Here is a 23,447-nt window from a genome sequence, read left to right as displayed (position 1 = left end):
CTTGAGAGTCTGGGGGCAGTGGAGGGGACATGTGGGAGCATCGGTCTGGTCCCCAATCTGCGATAATCACCGAGAAACATAAAAACCGACTGGAAAAGCTCCTGTAGGAATGCGAAAAGGAAAAGATTAGCAAAGACCAATGTGGGTCCATTCCAGACAGAGACAGGAGAGGTTATAATGGGGAATAAGGAAATGGCAGAGAAACTAAATAATGTGAGTCTGTTTCACAGAGGAAGATACAGAAATTGTCCCAAAAACACTAGAGAACCAAGGGGACTAGTGAGCACGAGGAACTGAAAGAGATTAGTATTAGTGAAAAAGTAGTATTGGTTGAAAGTTAATAAATCCCCAAAAGCTGATGCTCTACATCCCAGAGTGTTGAAAGAGGCGGCTGTAGAGATAGTGGATACATTGGTGATCATCTTTCAAAATTCTATAGATTCTGGAATGATTCCTGCAGATTGGAAGGTGGTAAATGTAACCCCACTATTTAAGGAGGGAGAGAAAACAGGGAACCACAGACCCATTAGCCTGACATCAGTAGGAGGGAAAATGCTACAATCTATTATAAAGGATGTGATAACATACGAATTAGGAGCAGGAGTAGGCCACTCGGCCCCTCGAGCCTGCTCCACCATTCAATAAGTTCACGGCTGATCTGACTTTAACCTCAACTCCACACTCCTGCCGACCCCCCGATAACCTTTCACCTTCTTACTTGGCAAGAATTTATCCAGCTCTGCCTTAAAAATATTCAAAGACTCTGCTTCCACTGCCCTTTGAGGAAGAAAGTTCCAAAGACTCACAACCCTCAGAGAAAAAAAGTTTTCCTCTGCCTTAAATGGGCAAGTTTTAACTTTTAAAGTGACTGCAATTTCTAGATTCTCCCACAAGAGGAAATATCCTTTCCACATCCACCCTGTCAAGGCCCCTCAGGATCTTGTACGCTTCAATCAAGTCACCTACATTTCATCACTCACAAGTACAGCCTTAAATGAGAGCAATACTGTACACAGTGCTCCAGATGTGGTCTCACCAATGTCCTATACAACTGAAGCATAACCTCCCTACTTTTGTATTCAATCCTCCTCCCAATAAACAATAATATTCTATTAGTTTTCCTAATTACTTGCTGTACCTGTATACTCGCCTTTTGTGATTCATGCTCTTGGACACCCAGATCCCTCTGAATCTCAGAGCTCTGCAATCTCTCACCATTTAGATAACAAGCTTTTTTATTCTTTTGCCAAAATTGATAAGTCACGTTTTCCCACATAATACTCGATTGGGCAGATCTTTTCCTACTCACGTAACCTATCTATATCCCTTTGTAACCTCCTTATGTCCTCTTCACAATTTAGTTTCCTACCTGTCTTTATATCATTGGAACATAGGAGCAGGAGTTGGCCATTCAGCCCGTCGAGCCTGCTCCACCATTCAATACGATCATGGTTGATCATCCACTTCAAAGCCTTTTCCCCCACACTATCCCCATATCCCTTTGTGTTATTGGAATTTAGAAATCTGTCAGTCACTGCTTTAAACACACCCAATGACTGAGCTCCCACAGCCCTCTGGGGTAGAGAATTCCAAAGATTCATAACCCTGTGAGTAAAGAAATGTCTCCTCCGAGACCGGTCCTAAGTGGCTTCCCCCTTATTTTGAAATTGTGTCCCCTGGTTCTAGACTCCCCAACCAGGGGAACCACCTCACCTGCACTTACCCTGTCTATTCCATTCAGTATCTTAGAAGTTTCGGTGAGATCGCCTCTCATTCTTCAAAACTCGAGTGAATACGGGCCGAGTTTCCCCAATCTCTATTCATAGGACAGTCCTGCCATCCCCTGTGGTCTCTGGTTCCCTGTTTTCTCTCTCCCTCCTTAAATCGCGGGTTTGCATTTACCAGTTTCCAATCTAGAAAATTTTGAAAGGTGATCACCAATGTATCCACTATCTCTCCACCCACCTCTTTCAACACTCTGGGATGTAGAGCATCAGCTTTTGGGGATTTCTGATTTATTTCTTTATTGCCACGTGTACCGAGGTACAGTGAAAAGTATTGTTCTATGTACAGTCCAGACAGATCACTCCATACAGGGAAAAAATACCATTTATTAACTTTCAATCACATTAATTTCTCCAGTACTAGTTTTTCACTGATACTAATCTTTTTCAGTTCCTCGGGCTCACTAGTCCTTTTGTGTTCTCATGTTTGGGGGAAATTTCTGTATCTTCCTCCGTGAAGACAGACTCACATTATTTAGTTTCTCTGCCATTTCCTTGTTCCCCATTATAAACTCTCCTGTCTCTGTCTGGAATGGACCCACATTGGTCTTTGCTAATCTTTTCCTTTTCACATTCCTATAGGAGCTTTTCCTGTCGGTTTTATGTTTCTCGCCTGTTTGCTCTCACATTCTATTTTCTCTTTCTTTATCAGTTACTTGGTTTGGTTTTCAGCAAAGGAAGACCAAGTTCCAATCCTCAGGTTTACTATGATTTTGGCCACTTTATGAACCTCTTCCTTTGACCTAATGGAATCTTTAACATTGCTTATTAGCCACGGTTGCAAAACTTCTGTTGGAGTTTTGTTTAATAAGGGAGTCTATATTTTTTGTAAATATGTAACAATTCCTCAAATACTTGTGATTACCTGTCTATCGTCATACCATTTATTGTAATTTCCCAATCTACCACAGACAACTGTGAATACAGGCCCAGTTTCCCCAATGTCTCTTCATAGGACAGTCCTCTGTGGTAAAATGTGCTGTGGCCTGTATTTTAGGCTCGATAAAATCAGACACTTTAAATTAAAAATTGACCATTTTAAATGGAGCCACAGCCAGCTCCAGCAACCAGCCTGAATACACTGAACTCCGACAAGCTGCCAGCACATGTCTGGAGCTGCTCTGCTCCATCAATCACCAATCAAGAGATAATTGGCTCTATTCATCAATTGATTGTTTTGATAGACAAAGTTACATAACAAACAACGCACCGGGAAATGGACTCCTGTGGACAGATTCCAGTGTCCTGCTGAGTGGCCATTGGTAACTCCATTGGGTGGTACCACTCCCACCCTGTGACCTCATCGGCTGGGGTCAGAGAACATTCTGGAAGGACACAGAAAGGGTATAACGGTTGAACCCTCGGACCGCCCAGCGGTGAAGACTCCACGCAGAGGTAATCGAGACGACTGACCAGAGACGGAAAGAAGCAGCGGCGAGACCCATCTTCTCAGAAGAAGACCCCGAGGAGATTGAGATACAGAATCAAACCCGCAGCTCGAATGAGTCCATCGGCTCGGGTACTATTGAGAATCTTGGGACTGTAATTAGTGGGATAATTTAAGGGTAACTGTTTTACTGCTTGTGGAATAAAGTTATGTGATTTATACACTCCATTGTCCTTTGTTTACCTGGTCAATAAAGATACCTGGGTAAAATATTTGTTTAATAAACTGGTCGAAGTGTCTGAGGTTTTATAGACACACCTCCCATCCCCAGAACAAGTCTGGTGAACCTTCCTTGCCCTCCCTCTTTGGCAATAATACCTTCTCTAAGGTAAGGGGAGTAAAACTGCACACAGTACTCCAGCTGTGGTCTAACCAAGGTCCTATACTATTGAAGCAAGTCTTCACTACTCCTGTACTCAAATTCTCTTGTGATAAAGACCAACATCCCATCAGCCTTCCTAATAACTTGCTGCACCTGCATGTTAGCCTTCAGTGACTTATTGATGAGGACACCCAGGTCCCTTTGTACATCTACACTTTCTAATCTCTATTTGAGACATACTCTGCTCATCGGTTCCTCCTACCAAAGTGATAATCTTACATTTTTCCACATTATATTCCATCTGCCATGTCCTTGCCCACTCACTTAAGTCTGTCCAAATCCTCCTGTAGCCGTTTTACATCTTCCTCACAACACACATTCCCACCCAGCTTTGTGTCATCAGTGAACTTGGAAATATTCCATTTGGTCCCCACATCCAAATCATTGTATAAACTATGAACAGCTGGGGCCCAAGTACTGATCTTTGCAGTAACCCACTCGTCCCAACTGCTAAGGTGAGAATGACCCATTTATTCCTCCTCTCTGTTTTCTGCCTGTTAGCCAATCCTCAATCCATGCCAGTATATTACCTCCCATCCCATGTGTTTTCATTTTGCTGACTAACCTCCTGTCGTGTGTTTATCATAAACCTTCTGAAAATCCAAGTGTGCCACAACCACGGACTCCCCTTTATCAATTCTGTTAATAACATCCTCAATAACTCCAAAAGGTTCGTCGGACATGATTTCCTATTCCTAAATCCATGTTAGAAGTCTTACAACACCAGGTTAAAGTCCAACAGGTTTGTTTCAAATCACTAGCTTTCGGAGCACAGCTCCTTCCTCAGGTGAGGAAGAAGCTCCTTCACCTGAGGAAGGAGCAGTGCTCCGCAAGCTAGTGATTCAAAACAAACCTGTTGGACTTTAACCTGGTGTTGTAAGACTTCTTGCTGTGCCCACCCCAGTTCAACGTCGGCATCTCCATATCATAAATCCAGGTTAATTATTATTATCCAGGTGTCCATTTATCACATCCTTTATAATAGATTCTGGTATTTTCCCAATACTGATGTCAGGCTAACAGGTCTGTAGTTCACCATTTTCTCTCTCCCTTCCTGAACAGTGGGGTGACATTTGCTGCCTTCAATCTGCAGGAACTATTCCAGAATCTATAGAATTGTGGAAGATGATCATCAATGTATCCACTATCTTTATATCATCACTTTTGACTGGTTCTGAGACACTTAAGTTTGGATTTCTGGTGCAGAGTAAAGTATAACCGTGGAGTGGAATTTTAGATTGTGTAAAAGGACAAAGTTCTATTTTATAAATAAAGATGGAGGTTTCTGGCAAAAATAGTGTTTAGTTAACGTTGCTTCTAAGGCATCGCAGTGGTTAGCACTGCTGCCTCACGGCGCCGAGGACCCGAGTTCAATCCTGGCCCCGGGTCACTGTCCGTGTGGAGTTTGCACATTCTCCCCGTGTCTGCGCGGGTCACACCACCACAACCCAAAGATTTGGTGGATTGGCCACGCTAAATTGCCCCTTAATTGAAAAAATTAAAAACAAAATGTTGCTTCTAGTTTGTTTGCTGCAGTAAAAGCCATAAAACCTTAACTCCTGTTGTGTGATCCTTTACATTGTTGACTTGGAATTGATTTTTTAAAAAAGTTATTGATCTGTACAGAGATCCTAATCCACAAGTTTTGACTTCCCATTTGAGCCTCAGGCAGTTTTCTGGCTCACTGTTCTTGTGTCAGTGACAGTCAGGAGATGGAGCTGAGGGCTGAATTTAGTTACCAATAACGGGGCCTGCACCCCAGTTGGGAAACTGCCATGGGTGTCGCACTAATAGAGAGACAGGAAGGTGCTGGAGGACTGACTGGGAAATGGGCCTCCAACCAATTAGGACACAGAAGGAGGTGACCAGGGCTGGTAGTGACGTGACCCCCCGGTATTCAGTGCCCCTGTGTCCAGCGTGGGGAGTCACGGGAACAGAGTAAAGAGAAACCACTTGGGTTCTGAACATTGTGAACATCCGTTTACTCTGCTTGCTATTTATTCTCAAGTAATTTTCTGTTTCTTTGTTTATCCATGTTGTTTCATTAATAAACAATTAACAGTAAAAATATTTGATTTTGTTGGATTTTTCATGATTAGATTGATGTAGTTCAGGGAAAGTGGGTGAGAGGTTGACAGGCTCTTTAACAGAAAGTGAGTCCCTCTGAGGCGATTGGCAAAGGAACCAGAGGGGTAGAGGAGATGTGATTTTTCTTTTGACACGCAAAATGGGGTTCAGGTTCTGATTGACTCATTTATTCAGGCTCCTTGAGGGAGTAACATGGGATGTCAATAAAGGGGAGCCTGCAGATGTGGTTTATTTAGATTTATAGAAAGTATTTCCCAAGGTGCCATATCAAAGGTCACTGCACAACATAAGAGGTCATGGTGTAGAGGGCAACATATCAGCAGGGATAGCGGATTGGTTAGCTCATAGGAAGCAGAGAGTGGGTATAAATGGGTCATTTTTGGGTAGGTAAGATGTGACAAGTGGAGTATCACAAGGATCAGTGCTGGGCCCTCAACTATTTACAATCTATATTAATGAGTTGAATGTGGTTAAATTTGCTGATGACACAAAGAGGGATTGGAAATGAATTTGTCAAGTGGACTTGGAGAATGCAAAGGACATCAAATAGGTTAAGTGAGTGGGAATGAATTGACAGATGGAGTATAATTTGGGAAAATGTGAATGTGTCCACATTATTTAAATGGGAGAGAGATTACAGAACTCTGAGGCACAGCGGTATCTGGGTGTCCTGGTACAGGAATCACAAGTTAGTTTGCCGTGTTACGACACCTGGGCTCGTGCGCGGTCAATTCCAGCCCCACAGTCACAGCACAAGCGAATTGACCAATAATTCTTATAAAAATACCCTATGTCTTTGGCCCTTGGCTGCCCAATAATCAGTCACCGTGGTTGCAAATATAAATACGATTACTGTTTATTTATAACAAGAACAATAATAAAATATGCAGCAAACACAACTGATTTACAATAAGCCAATTCCTAATTCCCACTTTAACCTGCCCCCAACCTCTACACACACAGAGACAGACAAACACAGAGGGGTGGAAAGGGATAAAATCATAAGTGAAAGAAATTCTTTTTTTCAGATGATGATTTTTAGCACACTTTACTTCACAGCAATCTTGCAGATTAAAGTCTTTAGTTTACAGTCTGTAGTGATCTTCTCTGTAGGTTAATTTGTTCACGTTCTTTGTAGTTTAGAAATGCAGTACTCACACTTTTCTGGAGCGGCACCTCATCTCTGTTCAAACTTTTCTTTCAGTTTGTGGTTTGTATTCAGGTCTCCATGGTTTCAGGAATACAGCACCTACAGGCTATCTGGGAAGAGAGATAGCACTCACAGCTGCCTTCTGGAGAGAGAGTTAATCAGTTCTGCCTCTTGTGCTGCTAGAATCAAACTGAAAGCTTGGGACTCTGAAAAACATCCCAGTGGGATAGGATCCAATCACCGCCTGTTACCTCGGAGCACAGCCTTTTGGACCAATTCATTGGCCACCAGCGAATCAATCAAACCGAGTCCCAACCCCAATTCTCACACTGGTGCCTAAAGATCTGCAGCTCCAGTTTAAACCGGCACAGACACCTGGATTCTTCTGCTTGAATTAAAGATACAGGCTGCTTGCCTTAAAGTGACATGTCCATTAATCATTCATGGAGCAAAAATGTAACAGCAGAAATAAAAGAACGGGGAAATAAGGTTATGAAAAGGAAGGGCCCTTCCAGCCGGTACAGCAAGTGATTAGGAAGGTGAATGGAATATTGTTATTTATTGCAAAGGGACTGGAATATAAAAGTTGGGGTGTTTTGCTGCAGTTGTACAGGGCCTTGGTGAGACCATGGGCTGGATTCTCCACTGGCGAGATTCTCTGTTGCGCCGGCAGCGCACTCACACCCGGGGATTTCCAGGCGACGGGCTGGCAACAATGGGAAACTCATTGGCCGTCTGGCAGGACGGAGAATCCCGCTGCTGGCAGGGACGCGCAGGGACGCGCCGCAGGATGGAGCATCCCGCTGCTGGCAGGGATGCGCTGCAGGATGGAGAATCCCGCTGATGGCAGGGATGCGTTGCAGGACGGAGAATCCCGCTGCTGGCAGGGACATGCCGCAGGACGGAGAATCCCGCTGCTGGCAGGGACACGCCGCAGGACGGAGAATCTCGCTGCTGGCAGGGAAGCGCTGCAGGACGGAGAATCCCGCTGCTGGCAGGGAAATGCCGCAGGATGGAGAATCCCGCTGCTGGCAGGGACACGCCGCAGGACGGAGAATCCCGCTGCTGGCAGGGACATGCCGCAGGACGGAGAATCCCGCTGCTGGCAGGGACATGCCGCAGGACGGAGAATCCCGCTGCTGGCAGGGACACGCCGCAGGACGGAGAATCCCGCTGCTGGCAGGGACATGCCGCAGGACGGAGAATCCCGCTGCTGGCAGGGACACGCCGCAGGACGGAGAATCCCGCTGCTGGCAGGGATGCGCCACAGGATGGAGAATCCCGCTGCTGGCAGGGATGCGCTGCAGGACGGAGAATCCCGCTGCTGGCAGGGACACGCCGCAGGATGGAGAATCCCGCTGCTGGCAGGGACATGCCGCAGGACGGAGAATCCCGCTGCTGGCAGGGACACGCCGCAGGACGGAGAATCCCGCTGCTGGCAGGGATGCGCTGCAGGACAGAGAATCCCGCTGCTGGCAGGGATGCGCTGCAGGATGGAGAATCCTGCTGCTGGCAGGGACACGCCGCAGGACGGAGAATCCCGCTGCTTGCAGGGATGCGCTGCAGGACGGAGAATCCCGCTGCTGGCAGGGACGTGCTGCAGGACGGAGAATCCCGCTGCTGGCAGGGACACGCCGCAGGATGGAGAATCCCGCTGCTGGCAGGGATACGCTGCAGGACGGAGAATCCCGCTGCTGGCAGGGACACGCCGCAGGATGGAGAATCCCGCTGCTGGCAGGGACACGCCGCAGGATGGAGAATCCCGCTGCTGGCAGGGATGCGCTGCAGGACGGAGAATCCCGCTGCTGGCAGGGACACGCCGCAGGACGGAGAATCCCGCTGCTTGCAGGGACACGCCGCAGGATGGAGAATCCCGCTGCTGGCAGGGACACGCCGCAGGACGGAGAATCTTGCTGCTGGCAGGGATGCGCCGCAGGACGGAGAATCCCGCTGCTGGCAGGGACACGCCGCAGGACGGAGAATCTCGCTGCTGGCAGGGATGCGCTGCAGGATGGAGAATCCCGCTGCTGGCAGGGACACGCCGCAGGACGGAGAATCTCGCTGCTGGCAGGGACCCGCCGCAGGACGGAGAATCCCGCTGCTGGCAGAGATGCGCTGCAGGATGGAGAATCCCGCTGCTGGCAGGGACGCGCCGCAGGATGGAGAATCCCGCTGCTGGCAGGGATGCGCCGCAGGACGGAGAATCCCGCTGCTGGCAGGGACACGCCGCAGGACGGAGAGTCCCGCTGCTGGCAGGGATGCGCCGCAGGACGGAGAATCCCGCTGCTGGCAGGGACACGCCGCAGGATGGAGAATCCCGCTGCTGGCAGGGACACGCCGCAGGATGGAGAATCCCGCTGCTGGCAGGGATGCGCTGCAGGACGGGAATCCCGCCCCATATTTAGAGCACTGTGTACAGTTTGGGTCTCCTTATTTCAGAAATGAGATAATTGCATTAGAAGCAGTTCAGAGGAGGTTGACTCCCAGATTCTGGAATGAGGGGGTTATCCTCTGAGGAAAGGTTTGACAGGTTGGGAATGTATCCATTGCAGTTGAGAAGAATGAGAGATGATCTTATTGAAGCACGTGAGATCCTGAGTGGAATTGACAGAGTGAATGCTGAGAGAATGTTTCCCTTGTGGCAGAGACTAGAAATAGGGGAGACTCGGTTAAAATCTGAAATGTCCGAGCAGCCCCTCAGTTCAAGGGCAATAAATTCTGGTCCAGCGACTCCCACATCCCATTAAGAATTTACAAAACTCTCTCCACAAAACCTCACTCAATTTCACTCCTTTATTGTCCAGTTCTGGCTCCGCCTGGGGTAACATCTACTCCATATTTTCTTCTTGTGCGGTGAGTTCTAGGTTACTGGTACATAAGGACAGATGCTTCAAGGAACAAATCAAACATGGATGTAAAAGATTCTCCAGCTCTCTCTTTGTGGACAGTTCTTACTCAGTATTATTTCTCCCAAGCCCTTCATTGTCCCATTATCGCTTTAATTTCACTCATACTTTGCCCATGTCCAGTGTGTTTAATTCGATCCTGATTGTTTTAAAGTCAGTTTCTCTCTGGAGTGTGTCAATGTCTTGATGATGTCACAATAGTGTCTCAATCCCCCGGCCACATTAACCATTTCATCTCCTGCTGTGTCTCCAGTAGCTGTGTGTGTTTGGGACCCGGTCTTCAGTCCATTTCACCACGAATTTAGGCTTGTTATTTTTCACATGGAACAAATCACATCTGTACACCCACACCGGTATCCCAAAATCACGTCACATATACTTAACTCTCAGATGCTCTGAAGATCAAAGTGAGTGTCTGTCTGTCTTATCTGCCCTGTTATGGTGCTGATATTTCATGTTGTGTCCAAGCTTTCAAATGTGGATTTCTTTGAAACAAAGTTCATGGGCCAGGATGTAAATATTTCCAGGAGAAAGCGATCAATTTATTCATCCCATCTAAACATTCCAGACTTTCACTGGAACACAGGTGGAGACCAGATTGATATAGGTTTGCCTTTCAGTCGTCAAAGGTCAGACACCCTGTACCATTTGTCAAACTGGACTATTTGACGAACTGCGTGTTTTAATTAACACCCCTCTTTCCTCCAGTTGCTCTACTGTGGGTAAAATCCCTTCGGTTGAGGACGGGTTGATGGGTATTGTTTGGTACACGGTGGAACATTACCAGTGAATGATGCTGGTTCCATCTGTAATTGGCCACAATCATTCTAACCTTTTGCCACATTTGATGTTCATAAAGCTGATCTTTCCTGATGGTTCTGATTGACCATGTTACTTTCCCATTTTCAAAGCTTAAGGGAGAATTCAATTAGGATCAAATATCCAGACCCAGAATAGCCTGGTCCACTGGGCCTATCCAGACTGAGGATATCAATTCATGTGAACCAAATTCTATTGATGTGGAGATGCCGGCGTTGGACTGGGGTGAGCACAGTACGAAGTCTTACAACACCAGGTTAAAGTCCAACAGGTTTGTTTCGATGTCACTAGCTTTCGGAGCGCTGCTCCTTCCTCAGATGAATGCAGAGGTCTGTTCCAGAAACACATATATAGACAAATTCAAAGATGCCAGACAATGCTCGGAATGTGAGCATTAGCAGGTGATTAAATCTTTACAGATCCAGAGATGGGGTAACCCCAGGTTAAAGAGGTGTGAATTGTATCAAGCCAGGACAGTTGGTAGGATTTTGCAGGCCAGATGGTGGGGGATGAATGTAATGCGACATGAATCCCAGGTCCCGGTTGAGGCCGCACTCATGTGTGCGGAACTTGGCTATAAGTTTCTGCTCGGCGATTCTGCGTTGTCGCGGGTCCTGAAGGCCGCCTTGGAGAACGCTTACCCGGAGATCAGAGGCTGAATGCCCTTGACTGCTGAAGTGTTCCCCGACTGGAAAGGAACATTCCTGCCTGGTGATTGTTGCGCGATGTCCGTTCATTCGTTGTCGCAGCGTCTGCATGGTCTCGCCAATGTACCACGCTTCGGGACATCCTTTCCTGCAGCGTATGAGGTAGACAACGTTGGCCGAGTCGCACGAGTATGTACCGCGTACCTGGTGGGTGGTGTTCTCATGTGTAATAGTGGTATCCATGTCGATGATCTGGCACGTCTTGCAGAGATTGCCATGACAGGGTTGTGTGGTGTCGTGGTCACTGTTCTGAAGACTGGGTAGTTTGCTGCAAACAATGGTTCGTTTGAGGTTGCGCGGTTGTTTGAAGGCAAGTAGTGGGGGTTTGGGGATGACCTTGGCAAGATGTTCATCGTCATCAATGACGTGTTGAAGGCTGTGAAGAAGATGACGTAGTTTCTCCGCTCCGGGGAAGTACTGGACGACGAAGGGTATTCTGTCGGTTGTGTCCCATGTTTGTCTTGTGAGGAAGTCGGTCCGGTTTTTCGCTGTGGCGCGTTGGAACTGTCGATCGATGAGTCGAGTGCCATATCCCGTTCGTACAAGGGCATCTTTCAACGTCTGTAGATGTCTGTTACGCTCCTCCTCGTCTGAGCAGATCCTGTGTATACGGAGTGCTTGTCCATAGGGGATGGCTTCTTTAATGTGTTTAGGGTGGAAGCTGGAGAAGTGGAGCATCATGAGGTTATCCGTGGGTTTGCGGTAAAGCGAAGTGCTGAGGTGACCGTCCTTGATGGAGACGAGTGTGTCCAAGAATGCAACTGATTTTGGAGAGTAGTCCATGGTGAGTCTGATGGTCGGATGGAACTTATTAATGTCATCGTGTAGTCGTTTCAGTGATTCTTCGCCGTGGGTCCAAAGGAAAAAAATGTCATCGATGTATCTGGTGTATAACGTCGGTTGAAGGTCCTGTGCGGTGAGTAGGTCCTGTTCAAACTTGTGCATGAAGATGTTGGCGTATTGGGGTGCGAATTTGGTCCCCATGGCTGTTCCGTGCGTCTGGATGAAGAACTTGTTGTCGAAGGTGAAGACGTTGTGATCCAGAATGAAGCGGATGAGTTGCAGAATTGCGTCTGGAGATTGGCAGTTGTCGGTGTTGAGTACTGAGGCTGTTGCAGCAATGCCGTCGTCATGGGGGATGCTGGTGTAGCGTGCCGAGACGTCCATTGTGACGAGGAATGTTCCTGGTTCAACTGGTCCATGGGTGCTGAGTTTCTGTAGGAAGTCCGTCGTGTCGCGACAGAAGCTGAGTGTACCTTGTACGATGGATTTCAAGATGCCCTCGATGTAGCCAGAGAGGTTCTCACACAGGGTCCCATTGCCTGAAACGATAGGGCGGCCTGGTGTGTTGGCCTTATGTATTTTCGGGAGGCAGTAGAGATCTCCAATGCGGGGGGTACGTGGGATGAAAGCACGTAGGGTGCTCTGAAGATCTGGATCCAAGGTCTGGATCAGTCTGTTAAGTTGGCGGATGTGTTCCTTGGTCGGATCTGCGGGTAACTGTCTGTAATGTTCTTGGTTGTTCAGTTGTCGGTATACTTCTTTGCAGTAGTCCGTTCTGTTCAGTACGATAGTGGCCCCCCCTTTGTCTGCTGGTTTGATGACGATGCTGCGGTTGGTCTTGAGAGCGCGGATGGCATTGCGTTGTGCTTGGGTGACGTTCGGGGCTGTCTTGTGAATGCGACTGATGAATCTGGCATTGACGTGGCTCCTGACGGCTTGAGCATACATGTCGAGTCTAAGGCAGCGGCCTTCCGGAGGGGTCCAATTCGACTCTTTCCTCTTCGGTTGCCGCACCGCAGATCTCTCGGTCTGCTGTTCCGGTTCATTGGTAGTCTGCTTGGGTTCGCTGTTGGCCTCTTGGGGTCTGTGCTATTGACATGGCCATGTCAACCCTATTGACATGGGTTGAGTTCTTTTAATAGTATAATTATAATCTTTATTATTGTCACAAGGAGGCTGACATTAACACTGCAATGAAGTTACTGTGAAAATCCCCCAGTCGCAATATTCCGGCACGTGTTTGGGTACACCCGAGGGAGAATTCAGAATGTCCAATTCACCGAACAAGCACGTCTTTCGGGACTTGTGGGAGGAACCCGGAGCACCCGGGGGAAACCCACGCAGACTCAGGGAGAACGTGTAGACTCCGCACAGACAGTAACCCAAGCCTGGAATCGATCCTGGGTCCCTGGTGCTAACCACTGTGCTACCGTGCCGCCCCATTAATAGATTGTAGCATTTTCCCACCTTCTGATGTCAGGCTAATGGGTCTGTGGTTCCCCGTTTACTCTCTCCCTCCTTAAATTGTGGGGTTACATTTACCACCTTCCAATCTGCAGGAACCATTCCAGAATCTACAGAATTGTGACAGATGATCACCAATGTATCCACTATCTCTACAGCCGCCTCTTTCAACACTCTGGGATGTAGAGCATCACGTTTGAGGGCTGATTAACTTTCAACCACATTAATTTTTCCAGGACTACTTTTTTACTTATTAATCTCATTCAGTTCCCAGTCCTCAGGCTGACTACTATTTTGGCCACTTTATGAGCCTCTTCCTTTGATCTAATGGAATCTTTAACTTTTCTTGTTAGCCGCAGTTGCATCACTTTTCCTGTTCGATTTTTTCCCCTAAAGGAATCAATTTTGGTGTGTATATGTGAAATGAGTTGCAAATGTCCCAGAAGACCATAGACTGCTCTCCCCCTTGAGAGAGCGAGAGAGAGAGACAACTGGTGGTTTAACCTGAGGGTCACCACACCTCAGGCGAGGGGCAATGTTGCGAAGGTGGACCCTTCATGGATAACCTCAGCCAATACGACAGTTGAATCCCTGCTATTGGAGTCACTCTGCATCATGAACCAGCCATCCAGCCAACTGAGCTAACTGACCCCCCCAGTAGATGAATAATAATGCCTGAAAATATTAGCTATTGCCTGTCTCCCATCATACCATTTAATGTGGTTTCCCAGTCTACCTCAGACAACAAGTCCCTCATACCCTGATTGGATGTTCACCCAGATAAATTAAACAAAAACATGTAACCACCAATGCCCACCTTCATGGTAATGTGGCATGATTTAGGGGGATCCAAACAGAAATGGAAACTGAATATCTTCTCTCTTCGAAACACCCCTTCACTCTGTGATCGTTGTGAAATTTGAACCAAGGTAGTCGCAACAAGGCTCAAAGAGCGTCAGACCTCTGGAGGCAAAGCCATAGGACTGCCAAGTCGAGCAGAACAAAACCCTCCGACCCTCCCCAGTGACCAACTGACAGAATGAACAAAATACAGTCTTGGATGTAACTGAGAGCAGAAACAATAACAGCAATAGCCCTTGTAATCACTTGTGAACTTGTTGGTGTCTCAGCAGGTGCGATGAATCATGGATTCCCTTCCAACACTGAGCGGAGAATGACCTCTCACCAGTGTGAATTCGCTGGTGTGTCTGCAGGTGGGATGGATCACTAATTGCCTTCCCCTACTCAGAGCACATGATTGGCTTCTCCCCATTGTGAACTCGCTGGTGTCTCTTCAGGTTCGATAAGTCAGTGAATTCCTTCCCACACTGAGAGCAGATGAATGGCCTCTGCCCAGTGTGAACTCGCTGATGTGTCCGCAGTTTGGATGACTCACTGAACCCCTTCCCACACTGAGAGCAGAAGAACGGTCTCTCCCCAGTGTGAATTCGCTGGTGAGTCCACAGGTGGGATAACTGGGTGAATCCCTTCCCACAATGAGAGCAGGTGAATGGCCTCTCCCCAGTGTGAACTCGCTGATGTGTCTGCAGATTGGAGAACTGAGTGAATCCCTTCCCACACTGAGAGCAGATGAACGGTCTCTCCCCAGTGTGAACTCGCTCGTGACTTTGCAGGTGGGATAACTGAGTGAATCCCTTCCCACACTGAGAGCAGGTGAATGGTCTCTCCCCAGTGCGAACTCGCTGGTGACTCTGCAGGTGGGTTAACTGAGTGAATCCCTTCGCACACTGAGAGCAGGTGAATGGCCTCTCCCCAGTGTGAATTCGCTGGTGTTTCTTCAGCCTGGAGAACAGAGTGAATCCCTTCTCACACACAGAGCAGGTGAATGGCCTCTCCCCAGTGTGAATGCGTGGATGAGTCTCCAACTCAGATGGGAATCTGTATCCCTTCCCACAGTCCCCACATTTCCACGGTTTCTCCATGTTTTGGGTCTCCTCGTATCTCTCCAGGATGGACGATCAGTTAAGGCCTCGCCCACACACAGAACACGTGTACGGTCTCTCCCCGCTGTGAATGGTGCAATGTTTGTTCAGGCTGTGTAAATGTTTAAAGCTCTTTCCACAGTCAGTGCTCTGGAACACTCTCGCTGGGGTGTGTGTGTCTCGGTGCTTTTCCAGTCACATTGATGTTTAAAATATTTTGATGCTGACAGATTCGGCAAACATTTCTCCTTCTAGATTCAAAGGCCGATGATACTCAGATCCCAAGGTATCGAGTGACTCTGTGGGACCGAGACGTGACAATTGAGATTTCTGTCTGTAATTCCTCCTCTTGTAATATCTGTAAAAGGAGTTTTCAAAGTCAACACTCAGTACAGGATAGAAATTCAGAACAGAGAATTCTAGTTTCTATGGAACATTCCTTCCTCTCATTCCCCAATACCTCGTCTCCAGGGAGCGGACGCGGAGGGGCAGGGTATCGGAGCAGTGACTGTAGGAAGGATGAGCTAGCTGACCACTGCACCCTGGTACAGGAGGCCATTCAAGCGGGGGAAGTGGTAGTTGTCGGGGTTTCTATAATTAGGGGAACTAATGACATCCTTTGGAAGCAGGACCGAGAGTCCCACATGGTATGTTGCCTGCCCGGTGCCAGGGTGAGGGGCATCTCTAACCGGCTTGAAAGGATATTGGAGAGGGAGGGGGAGGATCCAGTTGTTGTGGTCCACGTTGGGATAAACAACATCAGCAAGACTAGGAAAGAGGACCTGTTTGGGAATATCAGAAATTAGGAACAGAATTAAACAACAGGTCCCAAGGATTATAATCTCTGGATTATTCCCTGAGCCACGTGCAAATTGGCATAGGGATGAGAAAATTAGAGAAGTAAACACGTGGCTAAAGGAGTGGTGCAGGAAAGAGGGGTTCCATTTCATGGGGCACAGGCATCAGTATTGGGACAGGAGGGATCTGTGCCGTTGGGACGGTCTCCACCTGAACCGATCTGGGGCCAGTGTCCTCGTGGAAAGGATAAATAGGGAGGTCAGAAGGACTTTAAACTAACAAATGGTGGGGGAGAGGAAGGCCTCCTGGGAACTCAATACAGTTCCAAAAACAAATAGCAGGATGGTCTGGACTGGGTACCAAATATACCGGTCATAAAGTTTACAGGAGGGACAGAGAATATGGCAGAGGGGGTGGAGTAGCCTTACTGATTAGAAATACTATCACCTCAATGGTGAGGATTGGATTTGTTTATTGTCACGTGTACCGAGATACAGTGAAAAGTATTGATCTGCGTACAGTTCAGACAGATCATTCCATACATGAGAATACACAGGGCAAACATCAATACACAATGTAAATACATAGACACAGGCATTGGGTGAAGCATACAGGAGTGTAGCACTACTCAGTGGAGGAGATGTGTGAAGAGATCAGGTCAGTCCATAAGAGGGTCGATTAGGAGTCTGGTAACAGCGGAAAAGATGTTTTTGAATCTGTTAGAACATAGAACATACAGTGCAGAAGGAGGCCATTCGGCCCATCGAGTCTGCGCCAACCCACTTAAGCCCTCACTTCCACCCTATCCCCATAACCCAATAACACCTCCTAATCTTTTTGGTCACTAAGGGCAATTCATCATGGCCAATCCACCTAACCTGCACGTCTTTGGACGTGTTCTCAGACTTTTGTATCTCCTGCCCGATGGAAGAAGTTGGAAGTGTGAACAAGCGGGTGGGAGGGATCTTTGAATATGCTGCCCGCTATCCCAAAGCAGCGGGAGAGTCAATGGATGGGACGCGGGTTCGCGTGATGGACTGGGCGTGTTCACCACTCTCTGTCATTTCTTACAGTCTTGGACCGAGCAGTTGCCAGGCCAGGCTGTGATGCTGCCAGGTAGGATGCTTTCTATGGTGCATCTGTAAAAGTTGGGAAGAGTCAATGTGGACGTGTTGAATTTCCTTAGTTTCCTGAAAAAGTATAGGCGCTGTTGTGCTTTCTTGGTCGTAGTGTTGATGTGGGTCGACCAGGACAGATTGTTGGTGATGTGCACACCTCGGAATTTGAAGCTGTAGTCAATGAATAGGAGACTGATGTCGGAGTCCTTGTTGTCGAGATGCTCCAGGTGAGTGTAGCGCCAGGGAGATGGCGTTTGCTGTGGAGGATATAATGAGGGGAAGGATCCAGCGAAGACCATGGGCTGGATTCTCCGTCGGCGGGGTCCTCCGCTTTCCGGCAGCGCACTCATGCCCACGGACTTCCCGACAGCATGGGGGTGCCCACAACGGGAAACCCCATTGGCCGGCTGCCTGGATGGAGAATCCCCTCCCACATAGGTGGAACTGAGGAACAAAAAAAATCTCAAACTGTAATGGGTGTTGTGTATCGACCGTCTGGTTAGCTCTCAGGCACTAGATTGTATAAAGGCAGAAATTAGGCGAGTGTGTAGCAAAGGCAGAGTAGTATTAATGGGGGATTATAACTGACACACAATTGGGAGAGGCAGACAAGCAACTGTCAGAAAGGGAGTGAATTTCTGGAATGTGTCCGGGATAGTTTCCTGCAGCAATATGTTCCAGATGTAACAAGGGGACAGGCAATATTAGATTTAGTTATGAGTAATGAGCCCAATTTAATTAGTAGCCTAACTGTGATCACAACATGATTGAATTCAGTGTAGTGTTTGAAAGTGAAAAGCACGTTACAGACAGTAGAGTTTTAGACTTGGGTAAGGCTGACGTTAACGGGATGAGACAGAGACTGTCCTCGGTAAACTGGGGAGATCTGTTAATGGGTCAAACAACTGAAGATCAGTGGAGAATATTTAAAGAAACATTTAACGAGATAGAGAGCAAGTATATCCCCCTGAGAGGAAAAGGCTCCATTTAACAAAAAAAACAGCCACGGACAAATAAAGAGGTTAGGGACAGCTTAAAACTAAAAGAAATAACGCACAAAAATACAAGACACAGGACAGATCCGGACGAATAGGGTGGGAACAAGGACTCACAAAGGATCACAAAGCAGCTTGTAAGAGCGACTGAAAGGGATTATGAAAGGAAACTTGCAAGGGACATCAATATCAATGAGAAGAACTGTTTAGTTATATAAAGGGAAAGCGGGTGTGAAGAGCAATGTAGGCCCAGTAAAAGCTGGAAATGGAGATATTGTCAGTGATAATGGGGGAATGGCAGACACACTGAACAATTACTCTGCCTCAGTATTTACAGTTGAAAAGGAGGATAACGTGCCATAAGTCCCGAAAAAATTAATAGTCGATAAGAGGACAGGGACTTAACACAATTAACATAACTATACCATCACTAACTAGGAAATTAATGGAACTGAAGAGTGACAAATCCCCAGGACCTGACGGTTTCCATCAAGGGTGTTAAAGGAAGTCGGGGAGCACATTGTAGATGCCCCAACGATAATCGTCCAGAGTTCCCTAGATTCAGGAGTAGTCCCTCTGGATTGGAAAAATGCACTTTTTGAAGTGCGGTGCGGATACATCAGCGAGTTTACACTGGGGAGAAGCCATTCACCTGCTCTTAGTGTGCGAAGGGATTCATTATTTAAGAAGGGTGAAAGGCGAAAAACAGGGAATTACAGACCAGTTAGCCGAACACGACATGGTAGCACAATGGTTAGCACTGTTGCTATACAGGGCCAGGGACCCAAGTTCGATTCCCGCCTTGCGTCACTGTAAGTGTGGAGTCTGCACGTTATCTGCTGTGTCTGCGTGGGTTTTATCCTGGTGCTCCCACAAGTCCCAAAAGACGTGCTGTTCGGTGAATCGGACAGTCTGAATTCAGTCCCTCAGTGTTAATGTAAGCCTACTTGTGACACTAATAAAGATTATTATTATGAACATCTATGGTGGGGAAACTGCTGGAATGTATAATTAGGGGTGGGGTAACTGAACACTTTGAAAAACTTTGTTCGATCAGGGACAGCCAGCCTGACTTATTTACTGAATTTTTTGAGGAGGTGACGAGGGTAGAGGACAGGGGAATGTCTATGGATGTCATTTATATGGACTCCCAGAAGGCATTTGATAAAGTTCCACACAAGAGACTGTTAGCTAAGGTGGAAGCCCTCGGAGTTGAGGGCAAATTATTGACACGGTTAGGAAATTGGTTGAGTGGCAGGAGAGTGTGGGGATATGGGTATTTAATAAGATACAATGAAGAGTATAACACCGAGTTGTACAGAAAACAAAACATTTTATTTAACATTAACTATATACACAGCTCCAGTTGCTGAGTTAGGAGGCGAGATTACCCAAATTTGACCTGTTGCACTTTTCAGGATTAAATTCAATTTGCCACTGTTCTGCCATCTAACCAGCCCGTCCATATCATCCTGTAATCTGAGGCGTTCCTCACCATTTCCCACAACCCCAATTTTTGTGTCATCTGCCAACTTATCATATCTCCAACATTCACATCCAGATCATTGATGTATGCTCCGAACAACATGGAACCCAACACCGATCGCAGTGGAACACCATTGGACACAGGCTTCCAGTCACAAAGACAATCTTTGACCATCTCCCTCTGCCTGCTGCCAGGAAGCCAATTTTGGTATCAATTTGCCCTGGATCCCATCTTGACCAGTCCCCCATGTGAGACCTTGTGAAAAGCCTGACTGACGTCTATATGGGTTACATGTGGGCGGCACTCAAACACAGTGGGTAGCACTGTTGCTCCACAGTGCCATGGTTCCAGGTTCGATTCCCGGCTTGGGTCAGTCTGTATGGAGTCTGCACGTGCTCCCCGTGTCTGCGTGGGGTTCTTCCGGGTGCTCTGGGTTCCTCCCACAAGTCCCGAAAGACGTGCTTGTTAGGAGAATTCGGAATGTCGAATTCACCTGAGTGCACCTGAACAGGCGCCAGAATGTGGCGACTAGGGGATTTTCACAGTAACTTCATTGCAGTGTTAATGTAAGCCTACTTGTGACAATAAAGATTATTATTAACTGCACTACCCTCAACGACACGCTTTGTCACCTCCTCAGAAAATGCAAATGAAATAGAATCCACAGAATCCTTCTGCACCGACCCTCCGATAGAGCATGCTACCCAGGTCCACTCCTCCTCTCTATCACCTTAAACCCACCTACCTTTTGGACACTAAGGGACAATTGTTCATGGCCAATCCACCTATCCTGCACATCTTCTGGACTATGGGAGAAAACTGGAGCGTCCAGAGGAAACCCACACAGACAGGGGAAGAACGAGCAAACTCCACACAGTGTACACCTTAGATCTCTTCCTTTCCAATTCCCCACCCTCTTCCTTCAAACCAACTTTCCCCTTCTGATTTCCTGCTTTCAGAGACTCAAAGACTTAGAGTCATAGAGTTTTACAGCACAGAAAGATGCTCTTCAGCCTATCGTGAAAATGCTGCCTGTTCAGCCACAGCAGGTCAAAGATGAAAAGAGAGAGCAACAGCTCAGCACTTCATGAAGACAGGTAGCCATTTGATCTGACCCTCACTGCTAGCAGCTCAGATACAACACTGCACAAACTTAGCAGCCACTATAGAGTTGGGATCAGCTGTGGTGAAACACTGGACTGGATCCAGGACAGGGTGAAATATAGTTTGCTTGTCAGTTCATTGGAGGGTGTGGTCAGAGATGGGTGCTGCTTCGGGTGGATCAGATGAGTATTTTAATAGGCACTGATGAGGGTGTATATTGAGGTGCTGGGCGGATTGTCTGGGTTGTCAGACAGTCTCCTCTTCACTGTCAAGCGGCATGTAGAGGTCTGGCTCCAAGTCTCCAAATTGGCAGAGGACATTGTGCAGAACGTGCCCTGTCCACAACCTCAGCTCCATCTCCTTGTCCTGGTGCAGAACCAGAGGCACTGCTATTGCTGCTTTGAAACCTGTTACAGTCTTTGTTTGGGTTGGTCTTTAGAAGACATAATCTTCCTTTGACAAAGCCATGCTAACTATCCTTTTTAAAAAATAAATTTAGAGTACCCAATTTTTTTTTCCGATTAAGAGGCAATTTAGCGTGGCCAATCCACCTAACCAGCACATCTTTGGGTTGTGGGGGTGAAACCCACACAGACATGCTGACTATCCTTAATTAGTTCTTGCCTTCGCAACAGAAATTAATTCTGTCCCTCAGAATATTTTCCAATCATTTCCTGACCACTCAAGTTAAACTCACTGGTCTGCAATTGCCTGGATTTACCCTACTTCACTTCTTGAACAATGGAACCACATTATCGGTCCTCCAGTCCTCTGGCACCGCTCCTGTGGCCAGAAAAAATTGAAAATTGTCAGAGTGTCTGCAATCTCTTGTCTTGCTTCCCACAGCAGCCTGGAAATATCTCATCTGGGCCTGGGGATTTAAACAAGTCACCAATAAAGGGCAGAATAAGAACATAAATTTAATGGGGAGAAAAGAAAGGGTTTTACTTACAGACGTGAGAGGAAGTTTCAGTCTGTGTGAAGCTGGAGGAGCAGCAGCTTTGCTGGGCAGACAGTGAAGGAAGCTCCGTGCAGCCAGTGACACAGGCCCCAGACTCTGATTGGCTGAAGGATCAGCGCCTGTCCAGTCGTCCACAGGTTCCTATTGGCCAATCTCCGTCATGGAGACAATGAGGGGACGGACCTCGGCGCACGTGGGGTGGGCGGGTATTTGACCTCCCGACGCTGAGCTCTTGTCCAATCCGGAGTATTTTGTTTCTGTGACCAGGTGTTGCTCTCAGAGTGCTGGGAACGCCCCTCTGGGTCATTGCGACGTCCCAAAGAAGCCCTGCCTGAATCACACTGTTCCGCGGTGACGTTTCCGGGTTCCAATGCGCAGGCCCGGCGGGCGGGCACGAGAGCCCCGACCCCTCCTGTTGTTCCCCCTCTCCCTTCCCCTGCACATCCTGCAGACAAGGTTTCCAGGCAACCGGTTGACGCTTCCGGCCAGAGCGAGAACTAGCCCAGTGATCTCCATCTCCACCCAGCCCGGGACTGCGCATGTCCAAGGGCGGTAGTGAACTGCGCAGTGCAGAGGAGAGCCCACCCTCTGACCTTCCTGCTCAGGTATTGGCTATTGAGAAACTGGGAGGACCAAAAGGACTTTGGTCCTCCAGCCAATCAGAGCACTGCCTTTGTGTGAATAAGATTGAATGAAGCTTCACACAGACTGAAACGTCCTCCTGTCTCCAACATCTGTGAGGAAAACACTTCCTTTTCTCCCCCTTTCCATTTCTTTTCTCATTCTGACCTTCAATTGGTCACTTGCAGCAACTGAAGGGAAAGGAAGTGAATCCAGGGAGGGTGCAGACTCTGGAAAGCTTGGCCCAGGTCCCTCTCTCTCTCTTAAATATATTGACATCCTTTGCTCCCTCAGCTTGACACATTTATTTGGCTAAAAGAATGGTCTCTTTCCCAATGTTCACAATTAAAGGGCTGGTTTCCCCAGGAGATGGCTGACATTTAAGGGTCAGTAAATTAATATTAGCCAGAGATATGTCTAGTGTTGTTATATGGTACAGATTAGATATATTATTTATGGTTCTGTAAAGTACATTTATTATTATTTCTAGTAATGTAATATTGTACTGTAACTACATCATATATTTTCAGTAATCTGTTACCTCACAGGGTTGTTAATCTCGGGATTTCTCTTCCACAGGGACCAGTGGAGTCTAGAGGTCATTGAATATATTCAAGGATGAGTTAGACAGATTTAGTTTTTCAATTTAAAGAGCCCAGTCTTTTTTTTTTTTCAATTAAGGGCCCCCATCCCTTGGACATGTGCATTTCTGGGCCATCTGCCTGCATGGCAGATAGAGCAGTTTCTCCAGCATGGGGGAATTGTTTGGAGCCCAATATCTAATCTCCTGGGACTGGGATGAAAAGTGGGGGGAGGGGGGGGGGGGGGGGGGGATGGCATTGACCTCAACCTGACACAAAGTACATGCAGGTAGTCACTGGATTTGATTGT

General features: G+C 47.4%; 1 protein-coding gene across 1 annotated transcript; it reads right to left on the bottom strand.

Moving 5' to 3' along the window:
• Positions 1-3,233: 3,233 nt before the first annotated feature.
• On the bottom strand, positions 3,234-22,931 carry LOC140418040 (uncharacterized). Its single transcript, XM_072501469.1, has 3 exons — positions 21,927-22,931; positions 11,285-15,831; positions 3,234-3,324 (listed from the first exon to the last, which is right to left on the bottom strand). The coding sequence occupies exons 2-3, from the start codon at positions 13,012-13,014 to the stop codon at positions 3,234-3,236; spliced, it is 1,821 nt and encodes a 606-aa protein (XP_072357570.1). The 5' UTR covers positions 13,015-15,831; positions 21,927-22,931.
• Positions 22,932-23,447: the final 516 nt, after the last annotated feature.

Source organism: Scyliorhinus torazame, chromosome 5, assembly GCF_047496885.1.
Source record: "Scyliorhinus torazame isolate Kashiwa2021f chromosome 5, sScyTor2.1, whole genome shotgun sequence".
In the NCBI taxonomy this organism is placed as follows: domain Eukaryota; kingdom Metazoa; phylum Chordata; class Chondrichthyes; order Carcharhiniformes; family Scyliorhinidae; genus Scyliorhinus; species Scyliorhinus torazame.
This window is presented reverse-complemented; position numbering and strand designations above follow the sequence as displayed.

What these genes read in the sequence shown, in the direction of transcription:
- LOC140418040 (XM_072501469.1), bottom strand. Translation starts at nt 13,014, where the DNA reads ATGTATGCTCAAGCCGTCAGGAGCCACGTCAATGCCAGATTCATCAGT. An exon ending in CATCGCGCAACAATCACCAG is followed by an intron (nt 3,325 to 11,284) that starts GCAGGAATGTTC and finishes CACTAATTACAG; the next exon opens with TCCCAAGATTCTCAATAGTA.